The following is a 15,826-nucleotide window of genomic DNA, read 5'->3' as shown; positions in this document are numbered from 1 at the left end:
AAGCAAACTTTTCAAATGCAAAAAAATACTGACTGGAAGACATGCTTTAGGGTCCACCAACTGTAAACCGGGTACACAGCAGGCATAGGAAGAACACTCTTAATACTGTACACAACCAAAAGATTGAGTCGAGCGATATTCAATCAACATTTCGTATGTGCATATAAACAAACAATTGGCATGGTTACAAAAATATTATCATTATAACAACAAATAGGGTTTGCAGCACTGTTTGAGCTACCGAGAACAAACTGATGCTTATTTCCGAACAACGTAAATACAGCTGGGCAGGAAGCCAGTCACCACAATATCAGTATATAAGTACGTACTCGGTGAATTCCAAAAGCGCATAGTTTTAGGAAACTTGCTAGTGCCACCAATAGCACAGCACCGAAGAAAAGAGCAAGGCTGCTATTACTCGCAGTTGCTTGCGAGTATTGAGCGCTCAAGATTTACATGTTTTTTGGTGAGCATAACAAAGTGTTTTAATACAGTGTACAAAGATGAGTTTCATTAAAGTCTTAAACTCTGGGCAAAGCTGCTGGGCAAACGCTCGCATTGATGCAAAGTAAAATTGCCAACATTTTAGGAACGAGAACTGTACCTACAACGTATGAACCACATACCCTGATGCTCACACAATGTTCGCAAACATCAAACATCTCATCTCAGAGCTCAAACATGCTGCAAAGTTTGTACAGAGTGAACAAGTATAAACCTTCCCCAGTTTAAATATATTACAGATACATTTTGATATAATACATATATACAAGCAAAAAAAAAGTAATACAAAATGATGTTAACTGTATCACATGTGACACTGAAACATCATCAGCTGTTATCACAAACAACTATATAGTAATCACAAGTTGAGTAATCACATTAAAATTAAGTACAATCAGTTTTAAATTATGTAATACATGAAATTCTGTTACCACTGACTTACTTTTAAGAATTTCTTCACAAAACATTATCTGTAATACAATGTATGATATGCAATTGTTAACACTGTTGACAACTGTTGCATGAACATTTTAACAACAAACTAGTCATAGTTTATGACAAATTAAACTTTTTAAATCAGAATTTTTATTTTGATAACTAATCCATGCTACAAAAATAGCAATTAATAGTTAAGAGCAAAATTCCTTACTTTGCAAATTCCATTCACCTCAAAAGAAATTACTTTTTCTAAGTAAAAATTCAGCCAATCTGCACTAGGAATAAATTACTGATATTAGCAGATTTACATTTGCAATTTTCTTTTTTCCAACCATTAACTGTGACAGCCTGGGGAAAAAAAAAGAACCTGTTACCAGAATAAAACATTCATGCAATTCCAGTTTTTTGTTCAAACGTTATCCTCATGGATACAAATTCTGTTTCATGTACCCAAGTTTATCATGATGGCATGATCCTGTAAACATTGAACCTGGACATAACAAACACTTGCGATACAACAATTAATTATAATCATTAAGTTGAATACGAAATAAAAAAATTCCACAAGATCTGACAATTTGATTATATTGTGATATTCATGTTTTTGTTCAGCCAAGATCTTTTGACGCACTAAATTAAAACAGCAAGCAGCATGTAGCACAGGATCATGCCATCAGGATGAAGGGGTAAGCTTGGGTGCGTGGTACAGAACAATTACCTCTTGATGAACTTGATGCAGATAATAAAAGGAATGGTGTAACAACTGCTATATTAATATTCAATAGCACCTCTACAATTATACAAAAATAATATTGCAAGTGTCAACTCGGGCATGTTTTTCTTTCTTTCCAAATTTTGTTTTCTCATTGCCTCACAGCCGAGCTCTTTAATTACTTTCAAGTAGCCTTTTATTGTGTATTAAATAGTAATGTCCACAAACTTCAAAGTATCCAAATAAATAACACTACACTGCTAATCATAATTCCTAATGGACGGAAAACATAAAAAAATATAGAAACAATTTATTTCCTGCTGGATTTATCACGACATATAAGCTGCTTCAAATAGAAAATTACAAGCTAAAGCAAACTACATTTAAGCTGGCACAGGCTAAGCAACCAAACTAGATCTTATAACAACTATTATTTATTTTTTCTAATGTAGTACTTGAACAAATCCACTCTAGGATAAATGATTTTCACAAAATGCATCTGCAACTACACACTACCTATTGCTATTGGCGTTACAGGGTTCCCTTCCGAACAGACATCAGAATATACAAGCACAGTATTTTACAAACATTTCAAAGATCTCAACAATATTCAGTAATACACTAACCATTAAAAAGATTTCAGTACAGGGAACACAATGTTCATGTTATGTACAACAATTGAAAATTATTTATTACAATAATTGATATAAAGACAGTCACTCCAGATTCATGCTCAAGACTGCAACAACACCATCTATGTCTATAAACTACCTAACTTATATACATGTGTGACAATACATATTTTATAAAATTATTACTCTGCTCAAGTAATACTGCAGATGTTGCTTTGTCGCAAGAACAACTGCAACACTGCAAGTTATTTTTTAAATAAAGTCTAATCCCCTCTGCCACCCTTTGATGCACATCTTACGCTTTCTCTTACTGAAACAGTATTTATCTACAAAAAAAAATGTTTGTGGGGAGAATAAATAATTTTCACGCTTTCACAAATCCATCCACCTATAAACCAAGAGACCAAGCACATTTTACTCAGTGAAAAAGTGGGAGAAAAAAAAAAAAAAACCCTCCGTACTGATTAAGAAAAAAGGAAAAGAGTAACTCACTATTTACTACATGAGGCAGAGTCAAAGACACCTACGAAGAATTCCAATTTTTAAGCTCAGCACTTTAGGGTATTTGTGTTTCAATTACCAACAAAACTGCAGCTGTTTTACTTACTATTTGTGTAGGAACTCTACTGCATGGAGTGAACCTGCCAAAGGTTATAAGGTGAAGATTATTCACCAGTAATTTTTAATATCTGCAAAAGTACTCGCTTGTGATGGGATCTCAAAGTCTAAAGTTTCATTTTTGCAGCCTTAAAAAAACACACATTAATTTTACTTGCCCTTAACCACACATAAAAGGAACAACTTCTTAAAAATATCCTTTGCATAAAAAAAAAATATGCAAGAATCAGTTAAAAAACAGTGGGTGACAAAAATGTTATTTCTTATGCTATCAACACACACAATGCACATACGTACTGTAATAGTAACAACATATGAATTGTAAAAGGACACTATGAACAATACAAAATAGTGTACTGCAGAACCATTGTGACACATATACACATAAGTACAGTTTTACACCCAAACTCCCATTAAATGTAACACATTGTAAAACACACAAAGTAACAGTTTCAGATGAGCATTACGTACAAAGCCCATCAACGAAAGAGTCGCTGGCAGCATAAAACACAAGCCTACCGCACAAATACAGCAGCTGCACATATGCACAGCACAGGCACTTAAAAAATCTTCAACTAGCATTCTCCCACAACCGCATTTAGGCCATTTTTACATCGCAAACCACAGACGAACACAGTACATGCATTACGACTAAACGGGGCGTACGTCCGTTACCGCCAGGCCTCTGTTACAAGTTACTTTTTCCACATTTTGCACCACGGGAAAATGTTTTAATTTGTTGCAGAGGTCTGATAGTAAGTAATGGGCATATTGTCACTTAGCTAACAATACCGCTTAATTAACATTTCAATAATTTTACGGAGGGTAATAAAAACTGCTCATTTTCAAGAACAAGAGGGAAACCCACAAAAAACTGGAGTTCTCCCACTAGATGGGGTTAGTAGATACCTTCCCTAAACAGCTGTCCAGGCAGTGTCAGTTTGTAGGTTAATGTTTGATCGTAGTATTGTTTTTCTCTTACTGTTCTCATGTTCAGCCTGCAAAGTTATTGTAGCAGATTTAAAAGAACAAAGAGTGTGTTTGAAATTCTGCTTCCTGCTTGAAAAATTGGCAACGGAAGCTTACTAAATGCTTCAACAGGCTTTCAAAGTGGATGCTATGAGTCACACACAAGTTCCTGAGTGGTTTGGGCACTTTAAACATTGTGACATGAGTCTTGAAGACCATATTTGTTTAAGGCGCCCTTCATCATCTTGAAATGATGAAAACATTGAAAACATAAGCCAAAAAATCAACAAAAATCTTTGTTTCACAATCAGCAAAAATTTCAGAGACAGAAGTGAGTGAGAGCTCATGCCGGCAGATTTTGACTGAGATTTGCAAATGAGACCTGTTGTCACTAAATTTGTTCCTCGCCTTCTCAAACAGGGTTTAAAAAAAAAAAAATTCATTGAATTGGAGTCCCGACTTGAAAAAAGAGATATGACCCAGAAACCAAGCAAGCGTCGAGCCAGTGTAAGACTCCCAACTTGAACCAGTGGAAGACTCCCAACTTCCCCAGACAAAAAAAAAAAAAAAGCAAGACAAGTAAAGTCGAATGTTAAGACGATGATCATCGTCTTTTTTGATGTTCGTGGAATTGTGCACCGGAATTTTTCCCCCCTGGCCAGACTGTTAACCATCACTTTTATTTGCTACTGGCCTCTCAGGGGTGGTCTGTCGTTCCCCACCCTCCGTATTCGCCAGACCTAGCTCCGTGCGACATTAACCCTGTTCCCGAGAATAAAGACAAATCTAAAAGAGAGCCGTTTTGATGATGTGGAGGCGGTAAACACAGCTTCGCAAAGAGCACTGGAGGATATCAGAGTTGAAGAGTTTCAGAGGTGCTTCAAACAGTGGGAAAAAAGACTTTACAAGTGCATCGCATCTAATGGAGTGTACTTTGAATGTGACTGAAGGAATTTTGTAAAAAAAAGGTAAATAATTTTTTTTATGACAAAAATCAACCAACTACACTTTCTCCTATTACCTCAGCATGGAGCCTACTGAAGTTAGTAATTCTGCTTTGTGAATTTAGGTGGTTATATTGGTGATATTATCTCTAGGATATTTGCTGAAAAAATGGTATCGGTAGATGCGAAAAATCCGCTAGATTACGTCGGAACCAAAAAGTTAATTTCGTTAAAAATGTCAGGCTGTATTGCTTGCTAAGCAATGATATGTCCCGTTACAACACATTCAAGCAAAACTCTTGGTACATGGTACAGATGACGCTCTTTATTTCGCCATTCTCCAGTACGGCACTTTCTGAGATCCGGCACCAATTCAGCTGCTTGCGTTCTTCAGCACAATATTACAACAGGATGTCCACACATATCTGTAGAAAAATTTCCCTTGTTTTTCATGAATGACCAAAATTACAAATTTTCTTTCATGTGCCTATTTTCATATTTTGAAATTTTCTGGAAGAAATGAAGACAAACCAGCCTACATCATCCCTATAACTACACTGGTTGAGACATAACCTTGTTTAGTGTATGACTGCATATTGGAGCATGGCATTTACCCCTCAAATTACTATCACTGAGGAATTTCCATGACTTTTCCAGGGTTTAAAGTAATTTCCTTGACTCTCACTGACCAACTGCAACTTCCCCAACTTCCCAGAATGTGGTCACCCTGTACAAGTTGTTTAAAATAATATAGTTGCACTGAATATTGGATTCATTTTGGTATTCACGTTAAAAATGTATCGAATTTGGATAGTCCGGCACAGCCGTGCCCCGAACGGCTGGATTACAAACATTACTGTACACTTACTCAAAAATGGCAAATAGGCCTCACGCCACACTTCATCTGAATAAAAATAAATTCTCTGTTCAATTGGAAATCACAGTCTCTGCCATTCAAACAATTATTATACTCAAATATTTTCTGCCGTTCATTACATACTGGGTTGCATTTATTAAATGCCAGATATATAATCAGAATGTAACCCGGGACATTAACATAGTTCCTTACGAAGAAACGTGATTTAATTAACGAACTTTAGCTTAATGAACAATTTCCGGGAAAGTAACCCGTCCGTTAACCTTAAACCACAATGAGGCAAAAACAACATCCACAGCCAATGAAAAGTTTATAATATTAATTAATTTAGGTAACACCATCCCCCAACCAAAGTCTGGATCTTTTTGGACACTGCCAGTAAGTGAGCTGTGATTTTAGAATCTCCGCAGGTAGAAGAAAATAGGTATGTGGCCATTATCTGCAGGCATAAATCCTGTCAGCCTTGAGAGGAGTGGGGGAAGAAGCGGAATGAGCGAGGGTTTCGTGTCGCACAGCTGTACAGAGTAGTGATAGGTCGGTCCCGGTTCTCAGCAAATCAACCAGCACCGGAAACGGTAAATATAATCCTGGTACCACGGAAAGTTTAACAGCCAAACTTTTCCTGGTGAAAATACAGTAGACTTTCAGTAAAAACGCTGTAAAACGTATGTACGCACAAGTTTCTACCTTCCTTTTAAGTCCCTTGAGACACGTGAAAAAAAGGATAGTAAATCTTGAAAATTTGTTGGGGGTCGACAGCGTCCAATCTCCCTCCCCATTCTTTCCTTCAACCCTCTTGCGCTAGCAAAAAGATGTGTTGGAACTAAAAAAATGGAGATCTTTGTGCCGAGATCCCAACCTTTTTTGTCCCTCTTTTCACTAGACCGGGATGATTGTTTCAATTAAAAGAAGACCTATTGAAAAATAAATATCTTACAATATCTTAAATTAAAAACAAAGCACTATGATTTAAAGGTGTCTACTACTCATGAACTGTAGGTGTTTACTACCACTTTTCAGCCCTACATCAATTTTAACTCCAAACAGCATATCATGTGACTGGAAACTGTGTGTCGATTAACCTAGAACTGAGATTTTTAAGAACCGGAACCGAACTGAGAAGAACCAACAGATCACTAGTACACAGGCTACAGTTGACGGGGCCTCCACACCACTGGGATACGAACCATGTGCTTGTGAGTCATACCGGGGCGTTGGGATCATGCCACGAGCACGGCATGCTAGTAGGGACCAGCAGCCATCCCTGGTGTGGACTCAACTGAACGCACACATGCATGATAAAACCATGTACGTGAAAAAGGGAGGCAAAACATTATAACTCAGTAAGCAACAACTCATCCTAAACTATGATGATTCTGTCAGCCAGATTTGGGATAAGCTTACATTCAACACATTACCTAATTTACCTACATCAGGAAGTTTCACATGTCTGGGCTACGTGCGCATGACTAAAAACCACCTGATTTTTTTTCTGTTGCTTGGTTTACTCCCTTGTCTTCGAGAAGGAGAGCCAGCACAAACTGCATGTCACTTCCATCACCCTCACACTGATCACAGATATTCAATAAAAAAAATTGGCAACTTAAAAAACATTATGAAAAAACCTAACATATTTTTTTAATATCTATATGAAAAAAAAATTTATAACGGTTGGTACAGACTCGTTTAAAAAGATCGCTTTACTTTTTTTTACACTTGCAGCATTTCAAAGTCATGAAATATTAGAAAAGCTATATTATTTTCCCTTATACATAGTTAAATTCTATGGTTGCATAAAAAAAATTAAAATGTTATGATCAGACTTTGTTCTTATTAAATTTTTACAAACAAAGAAATTGCAGAGAAACACACTAAAACTTACAAAGAAGCACAGTGTTTTGTCTGTTTGAATCACAACCCTTTAACAAACACAACTTCTGCCGGCGAGAAACACGCCACGTATCGCCCGATGCGTAAAACAACACTTAACGCACACAAAATGAATCCTAGAAAAAGAAACAGGCAGGCAGGAGGTGAATGGGCTACTATGGTCCGATAGTAAAAATTTGTAATTTCATTGCGCATGTTTGTATGGGAAAAACAACGAAGTAAACTGCCGGCTGGGCCAGATTCCATTGTGGACGGATGTTGGCAAACAAACAACGAATGGGAGCTACTGAAACTATGGACCTACATCAATTTGCTGCCAAACGAAACTACAGCATGCTTGCGAACACACAATCAAGTCAATTACGTACACCATCATCTAGTAACAGCAGTAATGTGGTTTGAAGTCAGCTTTAGAGTAAAAATATAGAAAGAAATACGACTTGTAACCACCCACATTATACGAGGGTAAGTCAGAAAAAGAAAAACTCTGTATGGTGATAAATGACAGACACTTGAAGTTACATAAATTTTACTACAAGCAATTTATAACTACAACTGTACTTAACTTTTCGACATAACTGCCATACACACAGCGGCACTTGTCGTAAGTTTAGATAAGTTTAGATAAGTAACTTTGTGAAAAACATGTTCAGCTTGGGAATGAAGGCGATCTGTAAAAGCATAGCAAAGTGCACGGTCATCATCGAAGTGGTGTGACTCGATCCGTTGTTTGCAGTGCCTGAAGAGGTGATCACTCGGTAACAAACCTGGGCTATAGGGGAGGGGGGGATGATCAGAAGCAGCCCAATGGAACTGCTTTGCAAGTTCTTGTGTGTGCCTGGGGCTGAGCAGTAGCGAGTTATCGCGAACCAACACAACACCAGAAGTCAGCATGCTCCGTGCTTCTTCTGGATAGCTTGTTTGAGTTTTCACATTTGGTGAGATTTTCTACGACAGCCTTTATTTCCAACTGCTGTAGCGGGCAAGTCAACAGCATCAAAAACTTCCAACTTCACTCCTTAATACCTACTGACTATTGCCCATTTCTCAACATTCAAGCAAACTAAGGTTTTTTTTGAAGTAGCCCCATAGTAACAGAAGATGTCTGTCTGGTCGTTGGTGTAACTTACACGTCCTAACAACTGTGAAATATATCAAACAGTTCTACGCATAGCATTCATTATCTTCTCCGTAATCATGTTTTGAAGATTAAGTATGACATTAACCACAGAGCATGCACATTAATTTTATATGTAGTTGGAAGCAAGTGTAAAATCAACAATGTCACACACACACACACACACAAATATGTTAAATGCAGTCAAGCACTTGCATGCTTACACATGCACGCACATGAATCATGCATAAAATAAACTGATGAAAATCTCAAGCATGACTGGAACTTACTGTACAACTCACATGTAAATAATCTGCCTACTTAATATTAAAAATACAGTGGAGCAGAACTTCTTATAGTAGTAAACCTGGTTCAGTATACGAGACGGCACGAGAATAAAAGTAAATTAAAAACTAAGTGTTTAATTAGAGCCAGCCAACTTGATGATCCCAGCCAAAATTGGAAATGAAACAGAATTTAACTTGAAAAAAAAAATTGAAGGTAGGGATTTCAATTTAAATGTTTTAGGAAGGCAGCAATCCACTGATCTTCATCAACACTGTGTCACATTAAAAAAATATTATTTTACAACCATGTTACAAATTTTTTTTTACAAACCAGAGCTGGGCCAACTACACAGCTTGCAGATATTTAATTAGTAATTCGTAATTACCATATTGCAGATTTTCTGGGTGATTAGAGTTTTTTTTTCATTAAAAAAGTATCTTGTTTAGTGATGTAATTTTCATAATCAACATCCAGTTTCACACATATTCAAAAAAGAAGTAATATATTTTAATTGATCAAATTTTTTTATAATGTTGGTAATCGGAACACAATGATTTAAACGTAAACTCAACATTTATTTATACACAACATTTTTTATCACATGTTCACAAAAAAAAAAAGTACTGCAAAAGTGGTGCGAAACCTGTATGCAAATTATATATGTTTCCAACCCAACAAAATCACAATGATAGAGTCCCTGTGTTGCTTATGAAGTTCATTACCAGATTTTAGTTTGGTCAAGCAGTTTAGCCTAGTACACAATTTGCCTGTATTAACATACCATGGATCATTTTGTATGCAAGGTGGACTGGTTGTGCTCATTTGATAACCTACCTAAATATTTAAAATTTTCTCATTATTAAAAGAAGTTATATATTATTTTTATTATATGTTATCAAAGAAAAACTTGACCTATCACACCTATATTCTAATTTTTGGTTTTGGCAATGTATTTAATGAATTTTGGACTATTGACTTTTTGAAAGGAACATCTATGTTTAAGCATAATACTAAACTTTCAACCAGGCTAAAAAAATAGCCACACATTCGTCAATACCGAAACCGTATCCAATACCAATTCTTGCAGTTTTTCACTGTAAACTTTATACACATCAGCACAGACCTACCTGAACCACTGAATCAGAAAAGGTAAGGCCACCACTGTATACACTTAACTATAACCTCAACATAGATTAATTTATTTTATAAAAACATACATTTATGAATATTTTTAATTGTTCTAGGCCATAATTATTTGACAATTCTGAAAAAAATTTCAATTACAAGAAAATACACTGGAAATTTGTAAGCACAAATGTGAATGATATGGAGTTGCAAACTAGTTATGTTGATATGGCACTATAGTGGAACCACAAACACTAGTAAGAGATGTTACAAGACACCCGATGGTACGAGAGTTTATTAATACACCATCAGTTTGACTAAACAAACTACAGTATTTAACAATTTAACAAACTGCAGTATTTACAAGAGCTTTGCATGTGCTGCTTTATTAAGTAACAACCTAGTGATTTCTATGGCCTCTTTAAAAAGATTAATTTTTACTGTGGACCATTGCAGCACTAAAGCAGTGGTTAAAAAACAAAATGGAATGAGAGAGACAGATGCTTTGAAGGTGAAGGGAGGCTGCCGATAGGAAGAGGAGAGAAAGGAAGTGAAAGAGACCCTGCTCTATTCCCCTCTATCTACATATTTATGGTTTTATTTTTAAGCTATTTTAGTTTTTAACAGTGGATTTCAGTTTTTATAAATTCTTAAATGATGCTCAAATCTTGAAATTATTTAAATTAATAATTTTGATTAAATCATCATGCAATTTTACAATAAATAATTAGTAATAATCATGACCAGACCAGAATTTTTTGGAATAAAAATAAATTGGCAAGTGTTAGTGTTTCAAAAAAATGTTGAAACATCAGAATTGTAAAAATGAGTAACTAATACGAGATACTCATTGAGGTATACTAATATGAGATGTAAGCTCCTCAAAAGAGGAGATGAGTAATTTTAGTACAAACTTCATGATGAATACATTAAAAGATTACAATTTTGTAATTTGAGTTTTGTTAGTGTGCTAGTTAATTTCATGAATTTAGTTGCATTTAAGTTATTTATGGTGTTTTAATTTTTGTTTTGGTGTTTTATGGTGCACTGACAACACTTCAGTGTTATTTTGTGTTTATAGCAATTCAATATATAATCTTGTCGCAACTTATTAGAAAGAAAACTAGCTTAAAATGAGATGAATCTTTTTCATTACAAATTATATATAGAAAAAAATTTTGCCATGTCGAGCCATAACAATAATACTTTGCATTTGGTAAGACTCATGGTTGAATCTAATTGCTTCGCCTTGCATACAACCAGTGGTGAAAAATACAGGCATTCAGCGGGTTTTTAATACAAGGCTAGGAACATTTCTGTAGCACTACTGGCACAGTTTTTTTAATCTATAAGACTAATATGAATTTATATTGTCTATAGGCATAGCCCATCTTGTATGTATGCATACTTACTCTAGTGTTACTTAGAATTGAAAACATGCTTTGAGAACAGTCTTGGAAATATGCAAATGATCCATAATATGCAATTGACCCAGCTCTTAATACAATAACAACTACATACATAGGTACATTAACAGCAGTTATAAATATAGAGATCATCCTTAAGTCAACAAATTTATAAGTATTTCAGCATATATAGTTTAACAAAATGCCATTGCAATAACAGTTCTCTTTAGTACTGAAGGTCACAAAAACTACGACTTGGCATGCTCTGAACGGAAGCTGATATTTATGCGAGCAACAAATATAAAAATGTTAACACTGAGAGGAAAATAAACCACAGCAAAGCTGCTATATGGTACTTGAGTTAGAAACATCAGCAGCAAACATCAATTTACAAGAGTAACAAAGAACTGATTTGGTACAACAGTAGTAGTATTATTTATAGTCAAAATACTTCCCTAATGACTGGTACTCCCATCTTTCATACAAGAAACGTGAATTTATAGCTCTATGATGAGCATTCAACATACAGAGATAAGCCATGCTACCACTGCCTGAGCTAACAACAGATTTTTATAAATAACACCAACAGTAACTTAAATGTACTCAGTTCACAATGTACTAGCTAAAACAAGACAATTTTTGAAAATTTTCCAAGTTTAATGTATGAAGTTCTACTGCAAGATTGAAAAATTTATATCATTTTTAAAGGACTCACTGCAAGCTGTGTCTGACTATAGTTCAATTCCATAAATTCTTTAAAAAAATTATTTTGAGTAAAATAAAGCACATACACCACTCAAACGACTAAAGCCGGCAACAGAAATTGGAATGATAAGAGACTTAGGTGGCTACTAATTAACAGATAAATGGAATAAAATAAAGATATGTTTGAGTCTCAGCTTTAAATGCCTTTTACTGTTATTCCAAGTGATTTATATAGAAAGTTCACAATCATAAAAACAATTTGGAAGTAAAAAGAGCACATAACATAGTCAAAATATAAATCAAACCTAAAATATAGGAAACATAAATAAACTAAACAATATTTTTTAATGGAGTCTTATGTTATTGCGCAAAGACAGTTATGAGTTTTTAATGAAGTTGCTACAAAACTTAATGATCAACTCAGCTGTGCTATATAATGCATTTCATAGGAAAATCCTATTGATATCAAAATAAGAGTACAGTACATCAGTAATCAAAGAATTTTAAAGAAAGCACCAACAGCAAGAATTTTTGTTTTCTACAAGAACGTCAAAATTGAACAGCCACAGTTGTGAAGAACCATCCAAAATCAATAAATAATAATTTTGGAATGATTAACACTCACTGCACTTCAAATGACTTTCCAGGTTCAATTCACAAACATACAGCACTCAAAAATATTCACAACCTCTTAAACTATATTATGAAGCTTAAATTCATTTTCGTGTAAATGAAAAAATAATAATCAGTAGAATGTGAATTTCACATAATAATCATCATAATGGTGATAAATGATCAGTAATCAAATTATTTAAATTTAGGGGAGAAAAAGAATTAATATACAAAGCAAAAAAACTTAAAACAATTTTCAGGAACATAATATATGTAATATGATTTACTTTGTTTTGTAATACAAATAACCCCAAGCTTACAGGAAATGTAAGCAACCTTGACATTACTTTAAGTAAGTACGATATTTGCCACTCGGACAGAGTACGCCACTGACTAGCAGTTTCTTGAAGTCTCTAATAACAACAGAGCCGGCGAGTTGCGTCCCGCCCAACACACACCTGTTAACTGCACTACGCTACTCTACCATCACTGTACGTAAATCTACAATATCATTTGTACTTGGATGAAATTTATACATCTTATAAAAATATGTTGAATGGTTCTGAATAAACAAATTGCTGAGCTCAACTCTATGGATAATGTATACATAACACTTTGTGCCAATCCCTTGGCTATGAAGATTTTATTAAGTACGTATTTGAATATTTAAAATTGATCTCAAGACAACAGTTATAGTTTAGAACATGGTACCTCGCGACGCTCGGCCCGAGTCAGGAGACGACGCAGCAGCGCTTGTTCCTCGCCTCCGACATGGCGTCCTCCGTGTCGCCACGGAAGCGCCGGACGGCGGCGGGCGGGCTGCCGGGCAGGTCCGAGCCCGACACGGAGGGCAGGGGCGACAGGGACGCCACCCCGTCGGGGCTGCTGTTGCGGCTCTGGGCCCGCTGCTTCTTCAGGTCGGCCAGCGTCCCCGCGTTGATGGTCACCGACACGTGGATGTTGATGTTGCCGTTGCCCCCCGTCACGTAGCTCGTCGGGAGACCTGCGCCCACGCGCCCACCGCTGTACACTTGCCCCTCCGCGTCACACGGTTTTCAAGTTACGAGGCCAGTCAATTAGGGCGTCATAAATTAGAATAAGCACCCTTTTTTCATCTTCATAATTTTCTTATCACAGAGCAAGCACAAATTATTTTAAGGTAAATCTACCCTACAATCCAGGATTTGGCAAAATTTTTTTTGCTGTAATCGTCTTTTAACTAGGGGTGTGCGGGATCCCGACGCTTCGGGAAAAAAGTCGGGAAAATAGGCTTCCCGAAATGCCGGGCGGGAATTTTATTACTCCCGAATTTTTCGGGAATTTTTTTAAAAATTTACAAATGTGTACTAATCATGTGAAAGTGTTTTCTATCAATTCAATCTGTTTTTACAACAATATTTTTTATGGATTCGTACATTTTTGATGGTTTTCCGTACTATTTAAACGCAAAACATCTTTTAAAAGTATGCCGATCGTAGCGACAGCTGTGGTGTGCAGTGAATTATGATAATCGTTTACACATATCTAATTGGAATATAAAAAACGTACATGGAGTACCTTAAATATTGTATGCGTTCATAAATATATTTCTTCAAGGGTACAAATTTGCAAGATACGTGAATAGTCAGTCATATAACGTTATTGCCGTCACCATCGAATACTTAACCTAAAACCACTGTGTGTCCTTAGACACAAACAAAACACATGCACAATCCAACCTTTTCGCCAAAGATATAAGAAATACTAGACGTGCGTTACATAACGAAGCGTAACCGTTCACATTACTTGACAGCAGTGGCAATGTAGAGAACTGTATTGGCACTTTGAAAAATATGAAATCACGTAGTTTTACACCACTGCTCACGAGTATCTAAACATCTATGATTTTGCTTTGGGAGAAAAAAAATAGTTGTTTACTGTTTAGTTTGGCGGGCTTTGTCGGCTGACGTTACGTTATTAAGGCTTGTGCAAAGTATCTGTTCCTATTTTCGATGCTGTTGTATATTAAAACAAACTAGCAGCCTACAAATAATGGAGGTCGCAACCGATCAGCTTGTTACTTGTAAACCTAAAAGTGTTTGGAAGTATTTTGAACGTCTGAAAGACAGTAAATCCCTGGCAAAGTGTGTCTCGTGTGAAAATTTTTTGAGATGCGAGCATGGTAGCACGTCTGGATTACTAAGACATCTCAATAAACATCCCTCTATAAAAAAAGAATTTGAGGATGCTAAAAAATATGAAGTCGCCGCTGAAAAAAGAAATAGCGGCAAAAAAAAAAAAAAAAACAACTAACTTTGCAAGAAACGTTTCAATGGCCATCTTCTCATATTAGACTTAAAAATTTGCTTTTTTTTTTTTTTTTTTTAAAGTTTCCCGATCCCGTCCCGTTTCCCACGGGAATAATTTATTTTTCCCGAAAATTTCCCGCTGTACAGAAACCTATTCCCGCACACCCCTACTTTTAACCTTTATTTAGTTACATGGTTTTCAGAGCAGTTACCGGGAGGACAGCATTATGCTTATGAAGCACAGGTGTCACACAGTCTTTTTAACCTTACTTAAACCACTATTTGGGGCAATGTTTGGTAAATCTTTGAAAATTGCCACCAAAGCGCCTGCCGTCTCTCCCCCACTTTTTCAGTTAATATTTTGATTTTATCGCAATTCACCATATAAAATTGTCCCAACTCATAAATCATTCATTACAAACCTAATAAGGTCAGCACCAGAAAAAACTATTCCCACCTCTCTCTCAACCAGACGACAGTGGCCTTAAGAGGCTGGCCTCTACTGCATGTTGGTCATTTTACTTAGGTTTGTTAAAATTAAGCGGAAATGTAAACAACAGTAAGATTCTATCTAGTACATGTAACTGTTAAATAATTGTATTATTTATTTAAGTTGTACATACATAAAGCGGGAGAGGGATTAACATTCTTTAAACCAATTTTCTAAGCCTGTGCGAATATTCAAATTTTCTAATACAAAC

At 35.8% G+C, this 15,826-nt stretch overlaps 1 protein-coding gene across 1 annotated transcript in view; it reads right to left on the bottom strand.

The window, feature by feature from the left end:
• Positions 1–1,795: 1,795 nt before the first annotated feature.
• LOC134538465 (protein phosphatase 1 regulatory subunit 16A) overlaps positions 1,796–15,826 on the bottom strand; it is a 52,526-nt gene continuing 38,495 nt past the window's right edge. The window contains exon 10 of the mRNA XM_063379797.1: positions 1,796–13,840. Within this exon, the coding sequence (XP_063235867.1) occupies positions 13,569–13,840 (272 nt within the window). The 3' untranslated portion in view covers positions 1,796–13,568. The remainder of the gene's footprint in view (positions 13,841–15,826) is intronic.

This window comes from Bacillus rossius, chromosome 13 (genome assembly GCF_032445375.1).
Source record: "Bacillus rossius redtenbacheri isolate Brsri chromosome 13, Brsri_v3, whole genome shotgun sequence".
NCBI classification, from domain to species: Eukaryota; Metazoa; Arthropoda; class Insecta; order Phasmatodea; family Bacillidae; genus Bacillus; species Bacillus rossius.
This window is presented reverse-complemented; position numbering and strand designations above follow the sequence as displayed.